Raw genomic sequence first — 23,797 nt, forward strand, 5'->3', positions numbered from 1 at the left:
CGGGGAGCGGCAGGGGTGGGCTGCCGCCCTGACCTGGATGTTGAAGTCGGCCGGGTAGAGGCTCCGCGCCGTGATGAGCCAGGCCTTGGCCGCCCACAGGTCCCCCTGCACCAGGTCCCGGGCCCGCTTCACCAGGAACTCGCAATCCCCCTGCGCCGACATCCTCCGCAGCGACTGGCTTCTTCCCCGTCCCAGGGCGCCTGCGCGGCGTAGGGGTGCTTACGCGTCACAGCCCACGTGCCGCCCCGAAAGCGAAAGGCAGCGGCCAGTGAGGGCACAACGGCCATGCTGCTGCGCGCGTGGCTCTGCGGGAAGCCGCATCCGCCATGTTAGCGGCGGGCAGCAAGTGCACTTCCGGTGTCAGCGGGACGCCGGCTCCTGGCGAGCGCGGCCTTGTGCGGGGCCGGGGCCGCCGCAGCGCTGGGGGCGGAGTCAGCTGCCCCTCCCCTCCTCGGCACCTGCGGCCCCGCGCGCGAGTCACACACAGATACCCCGCCCCGCGTGTCGGGCAGCCCGGCGTGCTGGGCCCAGCCGGTTACAGGCTGCGCTCCGAGAGCAGCGCCCCGTCGCCAGGGTGACAGCCCCTCCCACCCCGTCACCAGCGTGACAGCATTTCCCCCATCGCCATGGCGATAAAGCCCCCACCCCGTCACCAGCGTGACAGCATTTCCCCCATCGCCATGGCGATAAAGTCCCCACCCTGTCACCAGAGTGACAGCATTTCCCCCATCGCCATGGCGATAAAGCCCCCACCCCGTCACCAGCGTGACAACATTTCCCCCATCGCCATGGCGATAAAGCCCCCCTGCTCCGTCACCAGCGTGACAGCATTTCCCCTTCGCCATGGTGATAAAGCCCCCACCTTGTCACCAGAGTGACAGCATTTCCCCCATCGCCATGGTGATAAAGCCCCCACCCCGTCACCAGCGTGACAGCATTTCCCCCATCGCCATGGCGATAAAGCCCCCACCCCGTCACCAGAGTGACATCATTTCCCCCATCGCCATGGCGATAAAGCCCCCCTGCTCCGTCACCAGCATGACAGCATTTCCCCATCACCATGGCGATAAAGCCCCCCACCCCATCACCAGGCTAACAGCATTTTCCCCATCGGCATGCTGATGGTACCTTTTCCTCCCCTCACCATCACCAGAGTGACAACATTTCCCCCAACACCGTGATAAAACATGATTCCTCCTCTCCCAGCCCCCTCCATTGGCCTGTCTTCTGCAGAAGATCACACTCTAGATGGTCATAATAGGCCCTTTTGGTCTTAGAATGTATGAATTTGGGTAACAGCGCAGCAGCCCCTTCCACACACACCCGTTCCATGGTGCTGGCATGGCCCCTTCTACTCCCCTGCTGCCCATTTCAAATCCCCCTCATGGCCATGATGGTGGCCTGGTAGTGGTCCCATAACCCTCATGGTTCCCTGTGCTCACCCATCTAACTTGTTGATAAGGAGTGATATCGCAGTGTACAGGAATCATGTTCCTTTGTCATCTGGCATCTTTCATGTGCCCAACCAGGGTAAGACTCTGCCTGCGGTCCTGTCCTTGCTCTTCTTGTGGCCCTGAGGGTTGTGGGTTATATACCCATCATTTTCCACTATGACACAGTGGCCTCTGTATAGACTCCCATTATAGGCACAGGTTTAATCTTTCATCCCAGTACAGTTTTACACTTGTAGTCACCTGGGTTTTTCTAGTATCGAGCCCTTTAGAATTGCTCTGAAGATGCTATAAGGTTTGGTTATTTTGTATTTGAGGTTGTCACATTTTCTTTATAGAAATGGATAGTACTTAAATTGTTTTGCTTCAGACTTTTCTTCCTGCCATAACTTGGTTTCACTATTTACAGGGGCTTTGGAAGCATGTTCTTTGTAAGAAAATCTTCTTTGAACTTATTGTAAGTTTGCTGTTTTGTCACCTGTGTATCCCTGTGCCTATCCATTTGTCAGAGCTGTTTAAAGGTGGACAAATATTGCCCCATAGAGCTAAGTCAAAAGCCATTCACAAGCACTGGGCCACAAGGATAATCATCCAAGAAGTTTTAGAGTAACAGCCGTTGTTAGTCTGTATTCGCAAAAAGAAAAGGAGTACTTTTGTGGCACCTTAGAGAGTAACCAATTTATTTGAGCATAAGCTTTCGTGAGCTACAGCTCACTTCATCCGATGCATACTGTGGAAAGTGTAGAAGATCTTTTTATACACACAAACCATGAAAAAATACCTCCCCCCACCCCACTCTCCTGCTGGTGATAGCTTATCTAAAGTGACCACTCTCCTTACAATGTGTATGATAACCAAGGTGGGCCATTTCCAGCACAAATCCAGGGTTTAACAAGAATGTCTGGGGGGGGGTAGGAAAAAACAAGGGAAAATAAGTTACCTTGCACAATGACTTAGCCACTCCCAGTCCCTATTCAAGTCTCTATTCAATAGGGACTGGGAGTGGCTAAGTCATTATGCAAGGTAACCTATTTTCCCTTGTTTTTTCCTCCCCCCTGACGTTCTTGTTAAACCCTGGATTTGTGCTGAAATGGCCCACCTTGGTTATCATACACATTGTAAGGAGAGGTTTCAGAGTAACAGCCGTGTTAGTCTGTATTCGCAAAAAGAAAAGGAGTACTTGTGGCACCTTAGAGACTAACCAATTTATTAGAGCATAAGCTTTCGTGAGCTACAGCTCACTTCCTCAGATGCATATCGTGGAAACTGCAGCAGGCTTTATATATACACAGAGAATATGAAACAATACCTCCTCCCACCCCACTGTCCTGCTGGTAATAGCTTATCTAAAGTGATCATCAGGTGGGCCATTTCCAGCACAAATCCAGGTTTTCTCACCCTCCACCCCCCCCACACAAATTCACTCTCCTGCTGGTGATAGCCCATCCAAAGTGACAACTCTTTACACAATGTGCATGACAATCAAGTTGGGCTATTTCCTGCACAAATCCAGGTTTTCTCACATCCCCCCACCCCCCATACACACACAAACTCACTCTCCTGCTGGTAATAGCTCATCCAAACTGACCACTCTTCAAGTTTAAATCCAAGTTAAACCAGAACATCTGGGGGGGGGGGGTAGGGAAAAACAAGAGGAAACAGGCTACCTTGCATAATGACTTAGCCACTCCCAGTCTCTATTTAAGCCTAAATTAATAGTATCCAATTTGCAAATGAATTCCAATTCAGCAGTTTCTCGCTGGAGTCTGGATTTGAAGTTTTTTTGTTTTAAGATAGCGACCTTCATGTCTGTGATTGCGTGACCAGAGAGATTGAAGTGTTCTCCGACTGGTTTATGAATGTATAATTCTTGACATCTGATTTGTGTCCATTTATTCTTTTACGTAGAGACTGTCCAGTTTGACCAATGTACATGCAGAGGGGCATTGCTGGCACATGATGGCATATATCACATTGGTGGATGTGCAGGTGAACGAGCCTCTGATAGTGTGGCTGATGTTATTAGGCCTGTGATGGTGTCCCCTGAATAGATATGTGGGCACAATTGGCAACGGGCTTTGTTGCAAGGATAAGTTCCTGGGTTAGTGGTTCTGTTGTGTGGTATGTGGTTGTTGGTGAGTATTTGCTTCAGGTTGCGGGGCTGTCTGTAGGCAAGGACTGGCCTGTCTCCCAAGATTTGTGAGAGTGTTGGGTCATCCTTTAGGATAGGTTGTAGATCCTTAATAATGCGTTGGAGGGGTTTTAGTTGGGGGCTGAAGGTGACGGCTAGTGGCGTTCTGTTATTTTCTTTGTTAGGCCTGTCCTGTAGTAGGTAACTTCTGGGAACTCTTCTGGCTCTATCAATCTGTTTCTTTACTTCTGCAGGTGGGTATTGTAGTTGTAAGAACACTTGATAGAGATCTTGTAGGTGTTTGTCTCTGTCTGAGGGGTTGGAGCAAATGTGGTTGTAAGGAGAGTGGTCACTTTAGATAAGCTATCACCAGCAGGAGAGTGGGTTTGTGTGGGGGGGGGAGGGGGGGGAGTGAGAAAACCTGGATTTGTGCTGGAAATGGCCCAACTTGATTATCATACACATTGTAGGGAGAGTGATCACTTTAGATAAGCTATTACCAGCAGGAGAGTGGGTGGGGGGAGGTATTTTTTCATGCTTTGTGTGTATAAAAAGATCTTCTACACTTTCCACAGTATGCATCCGATAAAGTGAGCTGTAGCTCACAAAAGCTTATGCTCAAATAAATTGGTTAGTCTCTAAGTGCCACAAGTACTCCTTTTCTTCATCCAAGAAGTGTTGGCCTTACTCTTGACCCTGCTTTGTTAGCAGTGATAATTTATGCCAGCTCATGTATTGTAGATATACAGAATAACGGAGCATCATGGGCACACTAAACAAATCCTGCCAAAGTGTTTAAAAGGCCCAGTGGGGCATGTAGGAGAATGGCAGCATAGTGTGTACCTGAACCCAATTTTGCTTTTCGCCAACATAGTGCTGCAAGGCTGACAGAATCAAAGGATTTTTGGCAGCAGCTAATTACAAAGCCCATTTGTCATACAGCACCTCTGTCTAGTTGGCTGCAGCAGCACATCAGCTGTGCAATGTAAGAACTCTGCTGTCTTTCCTGCACAAATTATAACATCACAATAGAATATACCCACAATAACTGAACCAGGGCCAAGAGTAAGCAGATGCAGCAGTGACAAGGCTGGAGAGTGTATCTGTCAGGGAGGATGCTAGTGCTTATTACTTAGTTCTGCCATGAATGCAGGGGACTGGACTAGATGACCTCTTGAGTTCCCTTCCAGTCCTTCGATTCTATGTGGCATCAGCTTCATCAGAACACAAAGATGGCACAACTATCACTATTCACATGGCAACAATATCTCCGGATTATCTCACCTGCCACCCTTACAGCCACAGACAATAGATGTCTGTGGATGGATAAGTAGATTGCACGTATTTTACAACAGCCACTTCACTGCTAGTTGTTATGCATGTGCTCTGAGATCACTTGCCACAGAGCAAAAATACTCTGCCAAGGAAAGTCGCAATGGGCATCACAGCTAGTGTGGAGGCACACATGCTCTGCACAGATGGCCCTGTGTCAGTGGTGGAGTCCTAAGATACATGTGGATCTCAGTGATTGTGAAATCTGTGGGCTGGACTCGGTACTTCGCCCAGGGGGCCAAACTCCACATCTTCTATCTACTCAAGAAACTGCAAGGGGAACCTTGTATAATTTTACTCCTCCTGTTCCCCTTCCATGTGTTTTCCTGTTATATGGCAAGATGTGGGCCAATAGTTATATAGAGAGTCTATAAAGATAACAACTTTATTCATAAAGCAGCAGCAGACAGGAAAAGCTCAATTACTCCAGGGAAAGACCCAGAAGTGTCTGAAATCTTGGACTGTTGCCACTTTCTGAATAAATCCTTAATAAAATACCAAGAGAGATTTTGTATGCAGTGTAGTTGTAGCCATGTTGGTTCCAGGATATTAGACAAGATGGGTGAGATAATATCTTTTATTGGACCAACTTCTGTTGATGAAAGAGACAAGCTTTCGAGCCACACAGAGGACAAAAAGGTGTTCGTGGGTTGCAGATTGTTGTAATGAACACTAAATCCAGTGTTTCTGTTCAGTCCATGATTTTTAGTGTCTAGCAGAGTAATGAATGTACTGACCTACAGGGGCAACATTCCCCCCCCCTCAAACACACACCTGGTTGTCACCTACCAACCCACACTGAAAGAAAGGGATTATCTGCCCAGAGGAAGATCTCTCTGCAAAGGGGCAGGAAGGGAAGAGTTGTGTGGGGGAGGTTGGAGGAATGTTGTGCTGGGGAGGGGATATAATTGCAAGATGAGGGGTGTTTTCTGTAAATTATTTGATTATTTAATTTGCCTGTTACCATATAATATTCCGATAACTGTTAACTTGATCCCCCTTGTATTTGCATGCATTGCTTGTGAAAGGTGTAGGTCTGATAGCCCTGGACTGGTGAAAGAAGTCCTGTACTGATCTACAGGGGCAACATTCCCCCACACACTGCCCTGACAGCATGTCTCATGTGATTTGGGGATGGGGGAGGGGAGTCTACCTGTAGGGGTAACAGGGCTAGTGCAGTCTCCGTGGCCTATATAGGTCTTGGTCTCTCTTGTGAGTCTGCAATTAGCAGAAGATGGGAACGGGAACTGGAACTGACCCACCAAATATCCATCAGATGGAAACAGCATTCAGCCCCTAGCCAGCGGGGCTGTATTAAAACTGGTGATCTGCAGAAGAAAGCTTGTGTAGCTCATTAGCAATTCAGATGCATCAAGTCTCTCAATAGTAGTAACCTAAAAGGGGGCCCCACAGGTCTATATTGCATTAAAAAAAGAAAAAAACAAGCCCACAATCAAACTACATTACAGAACATTACAGAACATTGCAAGATCAAGCACTCACAAATTGGGCAATGCCAGCATTAAAGCTGCCTGTGGAACCTTAGTTCTTCCCCCATGTGCATAAGCATTATGATAGAGTCTTTAATTATATGCCTGTGTTTGCTAGGTGATAGTAAAATGTTAGGAATTAAGATCCCAGAGATCTAGTCCTGGCTCAGGGAGCAGAGCATGATCTGAACAGAAGTTTCAGACAGCATAGCCCAGCATGTTGATTTGACACATTGCGGATCAAAGTGGTGAATCCTTTCATGAAGCAAAAATTCCTGAAATCCAGAGCACTAAAAACCCCAGGCTGTAGTAGCTAGAACTGGTCCTGTGCTTGCCACAGTACTCCATATTTTAGGCTGTGTGCCCAAAATATTTGTATTCAGTGCTCTGGGTTTCTTTGCCTGGAATTTAAGTGGGTGGCAGTGAATGAATTTATCACCAACTTACTTAAGTGTTACAAGGCTAATTAAAACTGCAGGACGTTTACAAGAATAATTGCATGCTCAAAACTGAAACCTTGCTGTTTTGTTAAGGAATAGTACCTTGTGTTGACCTTTGTGAGATCATGGTCCAAAATAGGTTGTCAGGACAAAGGACATTGCCTCTAAAATTGGGATTGTCCAGCTGAATGAGGGGACTAGTGACAACCTTTGCAGAGTTTCAGTGCAGCCTTGGCTGCACAGCCTGTTCTGGGAGCTGCTCCACTAGTTGGGGGTGCAGAGACAAGCTACAGAGGTGTTGCGCTCACTGTCTCTTTCCTCGCTTCTCCTTGTTTTCTCCTGTCTTAGGAGTGGGGACCCAGGCAGTTCTGACGCCATGTCTGTGTGGAAGGCACAAGCAAGGAGGAGTGCAGAAGGGCACCTGTGGTTACACCAGAGGAAAGTACCTTTATTCATGATAACACAGAAGAAGTGACTCAAGCAGTCAGCACTACTTTCAGGTGAATCTCCAGTTAACTCCTCCATTTCCTTACTGCACAGGGATTGGGGAATCCATTCAGTGACCAGTTGGTCCTGCCTCCAGAGCATGTGGATTCCCTGAGCTCCATCTATGACACTGGTCCAAAATAAGTTCAGTTAGACAAGGGACATTTCTTTGAAACTGGAATTGTCTGGCTGAATTAGGGGACTAGTGACAACCACACTGGACCTCCGTGCTATCTCCCAGCACTCTTCCCTGCCAGCTCAGCTCAGCTTTACTGCAGGCATGCTGCCAATCAGGGCCTCACCTGGTTGAAGCTATCCCAGATCCCTCTTTATATGGCAGGGTTCTTCAGTGTAGAAAGGGTCAACAGAAAAGGCAATGTGGTTTGGGACTGTATTACCTTTTCCAGGTGTGTGGAGCTGGCAGTGTCTCCCTCTATTTCTTCCCTAGGCCCACATGTTCCCTCTTTCTGCACAGATCCTGGACCCCATGGAGACTCAAAAGGGTTCCATGTGGGTCCAGTGGTCTGGGTGCATGGAGCTGGTTGCAAGATAGGGTGTTAATATGGAGAAGATCACCCTCCTAAAGACAGTAACCTGCTTGGACTATTTTTCTCCTGGAAGCTTGAAGCTTCTAAAATATATCTTAACAAAGCCCGTAGATAGCACCTATCAGCGTGTAACAATGTACCTGAACAGCCCCCTGTGAGGACTGAACCCTGGACCTGTGGATCTAAAAATATGAACCATTTCTGACTGAAGTAAAGAATCAGACTAGTTATCTAAGGGTAAATCTAGCCTGCAATTAGATACCTTTGGCTGGCCCATTCCAGCTGACTCAGGCTTATGGGGCTCAGGCTAAGAGGCTGTTTAACATCTACACTGCAATTAAACAGCCCCTTAGCCCGAGCCCTGGGAGCCCCATGGGCCACCTGCATGTTTTTAATTGCAGGGTAGACATACCATAAAGGTACATCTAAGGGTATGTCAACACTGGAATAAAAGACCCACAGCACAGTTGCAGCTGGCCTGGGTCAGCTGACTCAGGCTTGTGGGGCTCAGGCTGCAGGGCTAAAACTTGCTGTGTAGGTGTTCAGGTGGGACCCCAGGCTTTAGGACCATCCTTTGTGACAGTCTATATCCCTGTGTTCCTCACCCTTTTTCAAAACTGTAATGAATTTTATACAAAGTATGCTTTGTGAGGTATCATTTGAAAACTCATAATTTGGTTGCTGACCATTATTCCCCAGGTAAAATACGTGTGGCAACATTGTATGTAAAGCAGGGGTGGCCAACCTGTGGCTCCGGAGCCACATGGTGCCTATACAAGGAGCCTGTATATTAACCTCTGAAGAGCCATGACTCCAGGGCTGGAGCTACAGGGGCCAACTTTCCAATGTGCTGGGAATGCTCACTGCTCAACCCCTGGCTCTGCCACAGGCCCTGTCCCCACTACACTTCTTCCCGCCCCCTCCCCTGAGCCTTCAGTTCCCTCACTCCTCCCACTCCCAGCCTCCCAGTTGATCGGGAGGTGGGGGAGGGAGCGGAAGGCACTGATCGAGGAGGCTGCTGGTGGGTGAGAGGCTGCTGGGGGGCTGCTGAGGTATTACTGCGGCTCTTTGGCAATGTACACTGGTAAATTCTGCCTCCTTCTCAAGCTCAGGTTGGCCACCCATGATGTAAAGTTATAAAATTCTACTATATAACATTACTGAGACACGTTCCAAGTTTAGAAAAGCAGGCACAAAGCAATTCCTCAAAATAAAAGACAAACTGATGCCTCAGCAAGGTGTCAACAAAATCAAATGGATTATTACCTGGTTAAGCAGCCACTCTTCGGCAGGAAAGAGGGTGTGATGTTATTTTCAAAGAAAAAGCTATAAGAAAGAAGAACAATGGCCCCAAAATACTCCTCCCTTTCTCTCTTCTTACAGCATCAGCAACACCTGAAGGACACTGAAATTAACACTGAACAGGGGGAGGGGTATTGACTGAAAGGATTCCAGCCAGTAAAACTGCTAGAGTATGTGGTAAGAGAAACCTATGCTTTGAATTCATTTGGCTTGTTAAGTTAAATATTAATTGTTTTTTATTTATTTTCTTGTGACCAGTGCTGACTTTTATGCCTCATTACTTGTAATCACTTCAAATCCATCTTTCTGTAGTTGATAAACTTGTTTTATCTAAACCAGTGTGTGTTTGGATTGAAGTGTTTGGGAAACTTCATTTGGGATTATAACATCTGTGCATATCGCTTTCTATTATGAAATGATGGACTTTATATGAGCTTGTATTGTCAGCAAGGGTGCTGGACAGAACAAGATGCACATTTCTAAGGGAAAGTTTGGGACAGGGAGTTTGCTGGTGTTACTCATAGTGTAGTTCATGGGTGGCTGGCCATAGCACTCATACAGTATAGCTAGGAGTAACTTACATGCTGGAGGCCGTGTGAGAGCAGAGCAGGAGTAGTTACTCGCTAGGGTTACTACGCAGGCTACCCACTGCCCTGCCACCCAGCCTCTGCGGCCCAGGTCACACATTGTGGGTTACATATACACTTAAGTAATCCACCAAACAGTAATAACAAGGACAGAGCAACCTGTATGTTACTTAATTCCCTTGTCTATTGTGTTAATACCAATTCTCCTTTGCTTACATGCCTGATGTTCTTTATTCTTCTAGTACTTTGAGTGAATTTTGTTTGCAGTTCACTGTGGTTCCTGCACCATTTACTCATTGATTTTGCAAAATAATTTTTTTTCTAAATCTGTATTGATTTTACAGGAGCTGTCAGTTACTGCCCCTGTAGCCTTCTGCTGTTCTCAGCTTGCTGGCTTTATGCAAGCTCAGCCCGCCCCGCCCATCTGGGCTTCATCTGGCTCTCACAGAGGTGCAGCCTGTCAAGTTAATTGTGCTAACAACCTGCTCTGCCTTTTGTGAGATGGGCACTCTTGTGAAAACTGACCATTTATTCTTACTCTTTGTTTTCTGAAAACTGCTTTATAATAGGAAGTATTAGGCAGCCTTAATAGTAGGTATTCCTACTGCTCATCCTACAACCATTATCCTGTTTGTAACTCCTCTTAGCCCTGCCCAGCTATTTGACCTGGTTTCTGCTGCTCCTGCACACACTGGTGAAAGAATTGTTAATTGAATTGTGAATATTCTCTGCACAGCTACTCCTGTGCAATTCCACTAAAGGCAAGTCATTGCACCTGGGCTACCTCCCTGCACACAATGAGTTGGCTAGGTATAACGGAGGGCAAGCAACCATCAGGTGGTCTTTGGAATCTCTAGCACCAAGTAAGAGACGTGTCGTATAAGTACAGTCCCTTCCTAAAACTATTTTCTAAGCTAGGGTGGGCAAACTTTTTGACCTGACAGTCACATCGGGGAATAGAAATTGTATGGTGGGCCATGAATGGTCGCAGAATTAGGGTTGGGGTGCCGGAGGGGGTGAGGGCTTTGGGGTGGGGCTGGGGAGTTTGGGGTGTAGGAGGGTGCTCTGGGCTGGGACTGAGGGATTTGGAAGGCAGGAGGGGGATCAGGGCTGGGACAGGGGTGTAGGTTCTGGCTGGGGGTGTGGGCTCTGGGGTGGGGCTGGGGATGAGAAGTTTGAGGTGTAGGAGGGTGCTCTGGGCTGGGATTAAGGAGTTTGGAGAGCGGGAGGGGGATCAGGGCTGGGGCAGGGGCTTGGAGTGTGGGAAGAGGTTCAGGGGTGCAGGATCTGAGTGGCACTTACCTCAAGCAGCTCCTGGAAGCAGTGGCATTTCCCTTCTCTGGCTCCTACGTGTGGAGCGGCCCTCCACCCTCGGAGCGGGGCCATGCCGTGGCTTCTGGGAGCCGCGTGGTGTGGCCCCCAACCCGTCACTCCAGCTGCAGCGCTAGAGCGGGGCAAGCCCCAGACCCCACTCCCCAGCAGGAGCGCGTGGGCTGGCTTAAAACGGCCGCAGCCCACGGACCATAGTTTGCCCACCCCTGTTTTAAGTGTACATTAAATAACTTAAAGGGTGGGTGATGCAGTCAATAGGATTCTCTCTACAAGTTCTGATAATTCAGTGACAAGATTGCCAGTTCGAATATGTATAGATGTTTTCCCTGCTTCCTATACATAAGTAAATACCGCTTGTGTGTGAAACTGTCCTCATGCTATGTCGTAAAGCCAGCTGAATGGCTTGATACAGAAACTGTCCTTTAGCGATTGTCTCTTGAAGTAGCATAGCTCCTCTGTAAGAGCCTAAGGAGTGGGACTGTATCCAGCCAGCCCTGGGAGAGGATGCTGAGAGCATACTGAATAGCTGTCTTCAGCCAGGGCTTGCCAGTGTAACAACTCCGTTCCCTGTTCCATTTGCACACTGGGCTCTTTGACGCAACAGAAAGAGCTGCCTTTTTTTTTTTTCCTTCCTCCTAAATCTGCCTGGCCAATTTAAAGCTTGTGGATTCTTTCTTCCCCCTCAGGGAAAGCTTATGAGAGGATTTTCTTTTTTTAACAGTTCATTCCATGAAACTGCTTCCCCCCCCCCGTCCCCCGGCAGATTGTTTGCCGTCAGGAAACGCTGAAGCTGAACACAAAGCTTTCATTGCAGGTCAGTAGCTGAACTGTTGCTTTAGCAAGTACCGGAGTTTGCTAGAGACAAGTTAGCAAAGTTGTATCATTCCAGTCAATGCAAAGCTGCCTTCTTAGTGGAAATTTTAGTTTAGCTCTTCAGGGGTTTGCAAGATTAGTTTGTCATCTTTGTCATGGAAACAAATGGGCCAAACTGATGCATGGTGTCGCTTTATTGAGAATAGTGGTGTAACTCTAAGAGTCAGTCTGCCTCTGTGTCATTTAATTACTGTATGGTTTCATTCACTTAACATTTAGTAAGACCTACAAGGAATTTTCAGGACAGCTATCTTCTTTTCTCTTATTTTGTAAGAATTATATTTTTGAGTTGTAATTTGTTCACTCACTTCTTTTTACCAGTGTTCCTTCAAAAGCCTATTACTACTTTGAACAGGCACTCTGCAGGGAAGGCAGTTAAATACAATTGTCTTTTGTATTTCCTTTTAGACTTCTATCAAAAGACCTAAAATTAGTTGCATCAGGAAGGAAGGATGTAGGTGTATCGTTATTGCTCTTTCCAGCCTGTAATTGAGGTAAGTCACTCATTCTGCTTTCCTTGTCTCTGAAATTAGTCTTTGAAATGGACTCGTTGTTCTCCTCTGTACTGTATTTATGGGCATCCTCCTTTTATTTGCTATTTATTCACTTTTCTCCAGTCTGATTAAAAACAGATGGTTGATCAAGTCAGAATTGTAAAACTGTTTGTTTAAATCCTGTACTTCTTATTTCAATGCAACCCCAGGTAATTCTTCTTCTTCTCCTCCCCCCCTCCCCCCCACCATTATCATCATGGTAAAGAGTGTGGGTGTGTGGATATTGGGCTGGTCAATTCTCACACCAACTTTGCAAAATGGAAAAGATTTTGACTCCCATATTAAGCACTCTTCTCCTGTGCTGGCTTTCCGGGAGTGCGTGAGTTTAATTGGATTGTTTCAGAACACATTGAATGTATTTCCTACCAGGCATGCTTTTTAAAAATGAGATCCTGAAGCTAAACAGGCAACCAACAAAATAATAATTTCCATCAGGCTGTGGATTTTCATTCCCCTCAAAATCCCCTGGGATTATGAAGAAATTCATAACTTTCCAAAATATCAAGTCAATATTGATAGAGCCCAGTTCATGTGACAGATGGGGTGGTGACATTGGCTCTACACAATTGTTGAAAATAAAATTGTAGTGAATGCTACAGTTAGTCTGTGTGATTATTCTCTGGGGAACTAAAGAATTATTAACTTAGTTGATTTTATTTTTCAAATGAGTTGAGCTCTGATTAGCACTGTGGAGAGACTGATTGTCCTTCCAGAGTTAAGATTGCAGCAAGCAAGTTATTATGAGTGAGATTTTGACGCACACTCTGTAATTTCATCATTGTTAAATCAATTGGGAACTGTACATGGCACATCTTAGCGAGGGAAAGTTTAGTTCAAGGTGAACACTCTGTTGTGTGGAGATGGGGCTTGGGGGTGTGTGGATCAGAACACTTTCAATTTTGAAAATCCTTCTAGCCCTTCCTTTTGGCTCCTCAGATCTCTGAAATGGTTTGCTCGATGACTTTGAAACTGGGCAGGCCTGGCTGAGGAGAGGTGCTTTTCAGTGGTTTGTGGGAGTTGAGGTGCAGTGAAGATTAGTGGGGGAATTACAAAGCTACAGAGAGTTGTTTTCAAGCACCTATAATAACATATCATTTATAATATCTCCACATGAGTAACTTAAGAAAAAGATAGTTAAGGCTCAATAGATTTTAGAACTTTCTTCAACATCAAGCCAAATCTTTGCAACCCTCTCTATCAGATACTTCTGGGTGGGGGGGAGAAACATATATATCCTCTAACTCAAAAGATTAGAAATGCACAATGCAGGATTGCAGCCAGTTCCTCACTGACAAGTAACTGCATATTCATTATCACACCAACCAATTTCCAATGTACTTTTGACTTCAGTTTTGCCTTCTTAAGCCTTGAAATTCAACAATGTAATCAACTAGTGTCAAAATATAACACACCTTTTCTGAAATGAATTTTCAACAGAATGGGTATGAATGTCCAGTGTATTACGCCACTGGGGCTATACTAACTTTCCTATTGCGCCTGCTCTAGGGTGGGGAACATGCTTCACCCATTGAAAGGGGAACTGATGGTGGGTGCGGGGAGAGCGTGAGGATAAATGACACCAAAGTTCCAAAGCCAGTGCAGAGTTACAGGATCACTGTTGGGGAGTTGGTTGTGGATCTGAAGTTCATTCTCCCAGGGGCCAGACCCCACCTCTCCTACAGAATGCTTAGGTAGAGATTCTGCAGAGCTGATCTCTTCCGTGGGTTTTGTTGCAGGAGGGAACGGTTTTCACAAATGGTTAGGCTTATGATGCCGGCAACGTTGTTCCTATCTTGGTGACATTGATATAAACACAGCTAGCTAGTCCATAACATTTTGATCTTCCTTATATTAAAAAAAACCTTTACATGCTTCCTTCTGAGATGCTTGGATGAGAACAGCATATGCACATCTGCACTCTTGGATAAGTATCTATCTCCATCTCAATCAATTCTGTCAGAGGTTTGTGCATTCTTTTGCATCTTGCCCTTCTTCATGGCGATAGCAGTAAAATTAGCATGACTGGCCAGTAATAACTTCTTCCTGGAGTCATGAAATACTTCAGTCTTACGGCACAACTGAATTTGCTGTATGAAGGGTGGTGTGTCGAGGCTGCAACCCTCAGGGCAAAGCACCTGCTTGTGAGAAAATGGATAGCAGTGCAAAACGGTATGCTGGAGCAGCAGAAGCCGCTTTGTAGGGACACAAAAGGGGTGTATGGAACACGGGAACATAGAGGAAGGTCATAGAAGGAGGCATCAACAGGATGGTCCAGTGGATGTGGGTGACCTGGGTTCTATTCCTGGCTGTGCCATTGACCTGCTATGTGCCTCAGGTTACTCTCACATCCCTTTGTCTGTCTTGCCTATTGAGATTGCAAGCTCTCAGGGCAGGGTGCTCTCTCACTGTGTGTTTGCACAGCACCCACTGCTGTTGGGCCCCAGTCTCAGTAAACCCCTCTAGGCACTATTGTAATTATTTAATAAGGAACCCACAAAATGCTATAGAAATAGTCCCCTGGAATTCTGCAGCCAAGAGAAGCTGGAAGGCTTCTGCTGCTGGAAGGCTGGGGTGAAACACAATATGTTTCTTTCTTTCTACATTTAAGGAAGATCCTTTCACTGTCACTGGAGCACTCCTAGGCTCAAGAGAGAAGATTTAGATGAAAATCACCCAATCCATAATTTCAAGATTCCACTCAGCAGTGATTAGTAACTGAAGACAGGCTTATTCTCCCCCTGGACAATCTGACCTCTGCCCTTAGAATTTTCTTCCTTCTCTGTCTCGCTGAAGTGTTGAAACAACAGCAGCAGCTTCTTCTTCCAGATGTTGTGTTTGAAACTCCGGGCTATCGTAGCATTCTTAATACAGTGACTGGCTGATGTGTCTGAAATGACCACATGTGCATTAGGGAAATTAATGAAGAAATTGGTACAGGCTTTGCTGGGTGTCTTTTTTTTTTTTTGTTGTTGGTTGGTTGTTTTTTAAGCTTCTTCTTCCGAAAATACTAATGTTGAGTCTCTCTAGCTTAAAAGGTGAATTGCAAGTCAAGGGCAAAATCATTTATTCAGATGCTGATCCTGCTCTCATTAGAACAGCGAATGAAAGTTGAACAAAACCAAAGCCACAACCACATGGCCTCTTCCATTTACTTAGGAGTACTGGAATAAATGCATGTTCAGCTGTGTAGAACAAGCTCCTTCCTCTCATGTTCCTCTCATATAGTCAGAGCAATACATGTCCTGTTCCTAGAAAAAGCAGGTATTGCTCTTTATTCTTGTTATCCTTGCAGACCCAGAACAGCTACAATGTGAGTGAGCTGGATTCTGTTCCATTTTGTGCATCATCAATAGACTTTGTTTACTGCAGGCCAGATTGAGATACTGTGAGGCAAAGCCGCAGCTGGACATGGGCCGCTCTCTCAGCTACAATGACTCACCCCCCTTCTGTGGCATGAGGGAGACCCTGGCGCATGTCTACCACGAGTGCACCAGGCTGCAACCCCTATTCCCGCTCCTTCAGAACCTTCTCCTTTGGCTGTGACTACACTTCTCTCCACACCTCCTGCTCTATGCACACCCTATCTGTGGCCCCATGAAGTCACAAGACCTCCTCATCAACCTCCTCCTGGTGCTAGCCAAGATGGCCATCCACTATACTAGGAGGAGATGGCTGGATGGGGGAGGTGCTCTGCAAATGCACGGCCTCTTTCCACTCCTCCCGAAAGTCATGTCTCTGGGCAGAGTCCCTCTGGGCCTCATCCACTGGCTCCTTCGAGGAGCAATGGGCTCTGTCCAGGGTTCTCTGCTCAGTGTCGCCCTCTGGCTCCCTGCTTTTGACCCTATGACCTCACTCCCATCTCTGTTTTCTCATTTGTTGTCCCCTGAACTCTTTTGATGTCTGGGTCTAGTGCCTCCTCCCCTTAGGCTTGGGGGGCATTTAGATGTGGACAGGCTTGTGCCTGCCCATCCCTGGCAAATCAATAGATATTGTGACTCACCCATCCAGAAGAACCTTCTGTGACACATTACCCAGGCATGCTCCAGCAACTCAGCTGCACTAACTCATCCCTCAAGAGAGCCTGAAGTGACTCAATCCTCAGAGATGGTGCAGCAACCTATTCATAGGCAGAGCCTGAGTCAGATGACCCCAGGGCACAGGTATTTCATCTTCACCACCCTCCTGATGCCTTGTCGTGTTACAGACTCCCAAGACTTCCCTCCTGCCCTTGATCCTGCCCCAGCCTTGTTCCAGCCTTGTCTGCGCCCTATTCTGACCCTGCTCCAGCCCTGTTCCAAATCCGCTCTAACCCTGCACCTGCCTCTTGACCCCCAGATCCTTGGACTACTCCAGCCCAGTTTCAACTTCATCCTACTTCCAGTCTCTATGATCCTGATTTGGCTTGCCTTTGGACTCTGACCCATAGCCTGTCCCCAGACCCCTGTTTGAGTGCTGCCTACGGCCCGGTTCCAGCTCTGTGTCTGGCTTTGAAAATGTTCCAGCCACCAGAACTGAGTGCCTAGAACCCAGAGCCTGAAAGATACCATGGACTAAGCCTTGCTCATACTGAGTAGAACCTTAGTCCCACTGGAGTCAGTAGGACTATGCACAGAGTAAACGACTACTGAATGTGAATAAGGGTCCTAAATTCTAGTCAGTTACACTTGTGCAACCCCATTAAGGGCCCAAGCCAACTCCTGATGAAAGCAGTGAGTCTTTCCCTTGACTTATGTGGGAAGTGGATCAGGCCCTAAGGAATGAGGTTGCACAGCAGGATGAACTGGGATGCCCAGGATATCTGATGTTCTTTTTTTGGTGTATAACATGTTGTCGGGTGTGGACCACATCCACCCTGATTGAATTGGCCCTGTCCACACTGGTTCTCCACTTGTGAGGTAACTCCCTTCTCTTCATGTGTCCGTATATCTATGTCTGCCTCTGTAACTTTCACTCCATGCATCTGAAGAAGTGAGGTTTTTACCCACGAAAGTTTATGCTCAAATACATCTGTTCGTCTTTAAGGTGCCACCAGACTCCTTGTTGTTTTTGTGGATACAGACTAACACAGCGACCCCCGATACTTGACAACATGTTTATTCTTATTGATGGTGACGTGTGGGCTGGAAAGAGCTTATCTGGACTTTCTGATCCCAGGCTGAGTGTACAAGTCTGGTAGTTTAAAAAGCTGCCTTTCTGTTTGTAAACTGAGCACATTTGACATGGAGATTGCTCAGAAATTATAAACTTGGCCGTTTTTATGGAATCCTCTTTTCAGAGCAGAGCTTCCTGCCAGTGAGATCTGTTCGTCTATGGAAGGTGTTCTCCCGAGGAAGTGCTGGGAGACCCATCACCAGACATTTAAAACTGGGTTGGGCAAAACACTGGAAAATATTCTGCAGGGAGTGATCTGGCATTGTCAGGTGGATAGCGTAGATGACTTGATTCATTTCTTTATAAATTTTTATGGTGCATTAATGGAATGGGCCATCCCTTCAATTATTTTCGATGGATGCATCCTTAGTGTTAGGTTGCTTTGGGAGTACTGAAACACAATCCAACTACCTATGCACGTACATCAGCCCAGTATTCAGGAAGGCAAAAATAACATGGCTATGGTGAAGCAACCTGGAATCCTTCTGAAATGAGACTCCTGGAAAAAAATATTTTTCCTCCCTCCTGCCCCCTGCAACTTTAAACTGCAGAGAAAGTTTTGGGAAAACAATGGGAGTGAATTGGTCTGTGGATGTGCCTCTCCCAGGTAGGCATACACTGGCACAGCTGGTACTCCTAACCATGCAGCGGGCATGCCACTGACAGGAGTGGGCATGGCTAGAGCACAGTGAGCTCTAATGATCCTGGGAGGGTGTTGGAATGACCCTTTGTGACCATTTGCAAGTTAGAGCAGCAATGAGGATCAAGAAGTTGGGCAGGGGGATTTAAGCTATGGTGACAATTTCTAAGCCAGGCCTTCTTGCTCTTCTCCTTGGTGTGGAAAATATCCTTTGGACTTGATCTAAGATCTCTCTGTGCTACCAAATGTGACAAGTTGCATTCCTTAATCATTAAAATGCAGGCCAAATTTCAGATGGTTCCCAAAGAAATCTGAAGGGGAAGCAAATAAAGAAGAGAATATCGGTATTAAAGACCATATCAATCAGAGACCATCTTTGTCTCACAAGTTCCTATGGCAAGGGGACAGTAGTCATCAACTCCTGTGTGACCAGAATCCCAGGGGAACCAGCTGAGCGGTCACTCAATTAGGCTGAACTGCAAAGAATGGGGCAGACATCCCCAAAGCTGGTGGATATTCCAATACTTAGATTTACCAAGACAGCACAAAACCTTCTGTAATACCTTACTGGTTATCCAGAAGTCAACAATAGAGTTCCCTTAAAGTTACCTAGCCTCAGGCCTCCACCTAGACACTCAAGTCAAATATGATGAAGGTTACTGAAAATCTTGTTCATCGTATAAAAAAGTTCTACCAATCTTGAAGGATCGGACACATTACCTTGCTGGTTAATGAATATTCCAGATCTTGCCCAAATACATGCTTATAGCCAATTCTTATTTACTAAACTAAAATTTATTAAAAAAAGGAGAGAGAGTGTATAGGTTAAAAGATCAGTGTACATACAGATATGAGTATAATTCTTGAGGTTCAGATTCATAATAGAGATGTTGAGCTTTGTAGTTGCAAAGTGTTCTTTCATAATTGGTTCATAGGCTATAGTCCAGATTATATTCAGGGTGTCTAGTCAGAGCTGGGATCTCAGTCGTGTCGTTTCAGCTTTCCCTGCATTGAAGCATCAAGCAGAGCTAAGATGACAGGATCAGGACCCAAGGATCTTTTATACCGTGTTCTAGCAGCCACTTGACCACACAGTCCTGGGTGAACAGGCTTTTGATGTAACCTTCTGTTTCCTAAACACCAACGGTAATTAGTTACACAAATTAACATAGGGCAATTTATCCATTACGCAGTCTATCACAAACTTCCAAGAGACATCTCAACAATGACATTATTTCATCCAAGATTCATCTAAATGTTAATATGTCCTTTTGACCTCTGAATTAATAGTTATATTGCCAGACAAGAACTGTCTGTTTACATGGCTAGCATTTATGAATACATACATACAATTAGTATCACTTCTAATGTCTAACAACATAGGCTAGAACTTTGAAATGCAAACCTATCTAGCATTGAATGGCCCTCATTACCATTCACATACTTTCTAACATGACTTTAAAGGTTGGCTCTGGGTTATTTAGCCTGCAAGCTGCTTAATCCTTTCCGGCCATTTATTATACTTTGTATAAGATTCATTGCAATTATATAACAGTGGTAGCAATAATGATTTGTATTATTATATTTTAATTAGATAATGTCACATCCTGTATTCCCTTAGGAGGAACAATTTGCTCATTCTTCCAGTGGATTATGTCAAAGCAGTGGTTGGATTATCACTCAGATCCGATGTAGGATTTTCAGAGGTTTGCCCATCAGTCAGAGTTTAGTACAATCCCTGCTCAGAGACTGCTTTTTAACATATAGTGCAACAACTCCTCAAGATCAGTGCGATGCCCTTGGTTCTGCCCCACGGTGCCAATTTGTAATTTGTCTCAGAGAAAAATGCCCATTTCTTTTTAACCTATTTCTTAAATGCTGGATGGGTGAAGTCTGTGGCTCCACAGTTTACTCTCATGTCAAACTGAAGTTATGGACCAAGATCTTCAGAAACAGAAGCCTGTGGTTAGATTATAAAGCCATATTTAGGGACTTAAATAAACAGCCTGATTTTCAAAAGTGTTAAGCGCTCAGCAGTGGCCACTGATTGGATGGGAGTTCTTAGGTTTTCAGCACTTTTGAAAGTCAGATCACTTTTGAGATCTGAGTAAGGATTTAGGAGTAAAATTACCCAGAGCACCTGAGTGACTTAAGAACCTGATTGCCTAACTCCCTTGAAAATGGGGCTTAGGCTGCTCAAATATTGAAAACGTTATCTTCAAAACCTAGTTTTAGAAAATTTTGACCATTGTGATTAGAGCATGATCAGTAAGTATTGTATGTGGCTGATGTCTGTGTCAATCACTCAGTAATCGAAAGAGGGGCTAAAAGGTCATCAGTTCTGGAGGATGCATTGTGTGGATTTAGGTTGCTCCAATATACACTTGGGACTGGACCAAGCTCTCTCTAATCAATCCTAGAATAAGGTGGGCATACGTGTGGCTTATATCCACCTTTGCTTCTATTCCCATCCCTCCACCCCATCGTTGCTGCACTGGGTGCAGTTTAGCCAGATCAGAAAATCTGGCCCTGTATCCCTAAAGACTTGTCAGCATTAGGGATTTTTACACTGGTGTAACTATACCAATGTACTTACTTCACACTGGGGGTGAACATTCCCTTAGCTACATTGGTGTAAAAATCCCTAATGCAGGTGAGCCCTGGGAGTTTCATTTATGGTCAATTGTTGACGCCCGCTCTGTTCCCATGCACTTTATTTAGGAATAATTGGAAGCATATATCTGCCCAACCCAGCCTCTTTTCAGTTTAAATGTTTTTGTTGCAAAGTTTGTACACAGATATTGACAAGATATACAGTATTGTTCAGTGTGACATAAATAACCTACATAAAAATTGTTTTCTCTTAAATTGCCTTTAATAAAGAGCTTCATAGGGGGAAATATAACACACCTGAATGGTGCTTCAAATGCTAGAGCATTAGAAATAAATCAATACACACTTTAGATTAACCATTTTATCATGACAGTGGAGGTGGCTGGCTTAGCGCTATATGTGTTTGGCTGATTTTAGCCATGGAGGCACGAAACAGCCTAAAGAAAATGTCACCCGTCCTCCAACTTGTCTGACTGTGAAATGTGATTTTTTTACTAGTGGTCAGGCCCTGTGGTTTCCTAACACCTAACCACATCAAATATACGTCCCTGGGAATGAACTGCCCCCCAAATATCACAGCTCTCTCCAAGCATTTGTCAGGAAATGGAAAGCACTTACTTAATGCAAAAGGAATGAGAGGAAAGAGTCTCAAAGTCATAGGAGAGAGGGAGAAATAACCTTTCCCGCTAAAACTCCCAACAATTTAATGTTACTAAGATACAGTGTTTTTAACTTCACAACCTTAGAGCTGCAAGAAAAGACTTTGACTTGAGATACGCACTACACCATTTAGTAAATGAACTATTGTATAAAGAAAGTCTGGGGCCTTGGTCTTTAGCTGTGGCCAAGAAAGAGCTTACAACACCCTGTGTGTGTGCACACATCTCTGAAGATGGATTTAAACAACCTTTGTGCTTCTTAGATCCTGAGGCTGCTTTACATCCCACGCATGACCAGTTACCCTGGTTGCCAAAGGTTTCAAGGGGCCAATACATTAGCCAGGAGTTGCTGGGGTCCATGGAATCCCTGAAAATGCCCCTTACAGCAGCTGCAGGGATGTGTTTGTGTAGGAGCCACTGTGCCAGCTCTCTGCCACTGGAGGAACCCGCTATGTGGGATGATCAATGCCTGGCTGTTTACACTGCTTTTAGGGTCATTCTTTCCTAGTAGAGTGGTACAAGGCAGCCCCGCCCTAGGGACAGTGTGGCCCTGGGATTTTGACGCATGATGTAGATGTTTCTACAGATCAGTCTGCAGACGTGGTGTCTGGTTTTCTTTGCTGGTCACCATTTGCTTCATCTGGTGAGTCAGAGAGTCTAGGTCCATGTGGGGAAAAGATTTTTTTACTTTGTCGGATACAGAACGTTCTGTTGGTTTCTCACATGCTGGATTGAAATCCTGCTGACATGGAGCCACTTGAAAGATCAGCACCCTTCTGGAGTGTGTAGAGCTTGGGTTCGTTGGTAAACTGATAATACCATGATCCACACCTTCAATACTAAGTCTGGGTGACTTTTGTCACTAGATTTAGGAATTAGTGCTTGTGTTAGGCTTCATTTCTAGACTGAGCACCTGTAGGACCTGAGTTTTGAAGAATGCTACTGCAGTCTTTCCCTTGGAGTCTGTGGAGATTTGAGTGATGTGCATATTTTTATACTGATCGCTAATTTCAGAGTCTTTGAATTTCTCTGAGAAGTGCAATCTTACTCTCAGATGAGTCTCCCCTTTTAACTGTGCCATGTATTCCTCCATTCTGGCAGTCCAGAGTCTGGCAGTTCCTGAATTTACTTCCACTCTCATTGAACTCTCTAACCAGCACTAAATTTGTGCCAGGGCTGAGCCCCAGGACCTCTAGGTGTGGCAGTTCGTAGCCCCAGCACCTCTGGGCTTGGTGCATCAGTTATGAATGTAAAAAATTGCTTGAGCCCCGGCACCTCTTTCATTACAAATTAAGCACTGTCTCTAACCCCACAGTCTATTGAAGCAGTCAGTTTGCTGGATTTCTTTTCCATTAAATAAGCAATCAAGTCAGATGGTGCTTACATTTTTTTTCCCCAGAGAGCAGAGCTGTAGATGTTGTCATTTGCAATAGGGTCTAGCATCTTTGATGCAGAGGCCTTTGGCATCTTCCTGACTTTCTGCTTCTGGTACTTCCCAACAGCACAGCAGTGGGCTTTTCCCTTAATATTTATGTTGGTATAAGATGTAAGATTCAAGTTTTAGAGGAGACCAATCAGTGAGAGGAGGCATTGAGGGAGAAGGAAGGCTGAGTAACAGGAGTGGGTGTACAGATAGAAGCCTGCACTGAGGTTACACAGGTGGCACTGAGAGCATAATCTGGAGCTGCACCGGTGTAGCTAAACTTTTAGTACTAATCATTATGCATGTGACGGAAGAATCCAGCATTGCTGTCAGATCCCAGGGTGAGGTAGTCCCAGAAACAACATCACTTTGCCTGTACAATGCAAGTTTGATCAGGAAGTCACTAAGAGATGATAAACAGGGAACCCACAATGCCATTTTTATAGAGTCACTTCTCAAAGCAGAACTGCACTTTAATATCCAGTCCCTTCTCTTGCAGGGGACTGTTCTACATTTGTAGGCAGATGGACTCTATAATCTGAGGATTTTTCTGTCTCTAAATTTGATGAGTCTATGGAAATAGAATCCCTCAGGAGGATGACGGCATTAGTGGACAGAGAGGACTACTCCAGAGGGTATCTGTTGATCAGAATGCTTCCATATTCCAGTTATCGATAACTACCAGATGCTATTGCAATTATTGGCAGACTGTAGTCATTTACAGAACTCCTCCCTGTCATTTGGTCTGACAAATGCATTATGAGTTTCCTTTTCAACTGGTTTGG

General features: G+C 45.5%; 2 protein-coding genes across 7 annotated transcripts in view; one reads left to right on the forward strand and one right to left on the reverse strand.

The window, feature by feature from the left end:
• Positions 1-215, reverse strand: part of INTS10 (integrator complex subunit 10) — a 45,577-nt gene extending 45,362 nt beyond the window's left edge. For 2 of the 4 annotated variants that reach the window (XM_073340283.1, XM_073340282.1), the window contains exon 1: positions 34-215. In XM_073340283.1, coding sequence (XP_073196384.1) covers positions 34-162 — 129 coding nt within the window. In that variant the 5' untranslated portion in view covers positions 163-215. The remainder of the gene's footprint in view (positions 1-33) is intronic. The other 2 variants (XM_073340285.1, XM_073340284.1) reach the window with 1 other exon arrangement.
• A 1,021-nt stretch (positions 216-1,236) lies between these two features.
• The window catches only part of CSGALNACT1 (chondroitin sulfate N-acetylgalactosaminyltransferase 1), a 90,822-nt gene continuing 68,261 nt past the window's right edge, over positions 1,237-23,797 (forward strand). The window contains exons 1-5 of one of the 3 annotated variants that reach the window (XM_073340298.1): positions 1,237-1,530; positions 7,193-7,344; positions 9,262-9,357; positions 11,821-11,913; positions 12,381-12,466. The gene's annotated coding sequence lies outside the window, so the exon portion shown is untranslated. Of the gene's footprint in view, positions 1,531-1,864; positions 1,909-7,192; positions 7,345-9,261; positions 9,358-11,820; positions 11,914-12,380; positions 12,467-23,797 lie in introns of those variants that run through there. The other 2 variants (XM_073340299.1, XM_073340300.1) reach the window with 2 other exon arrangements.

This window comes from Lepidochelys kempii, chromosome 4 (genome assembly GCF_965140265.1).
Source record: "Lepidochelys kempii isolate rLepKem1 chromosome 4, rLepKem1.hap2, whole genome shotgun sequence".
Lineage (NCBI taxonomy): Eukaryota > Metazoa > Chordata > Testudines > Cheloniidae > Lepidochelys > Lepidochelys kempii.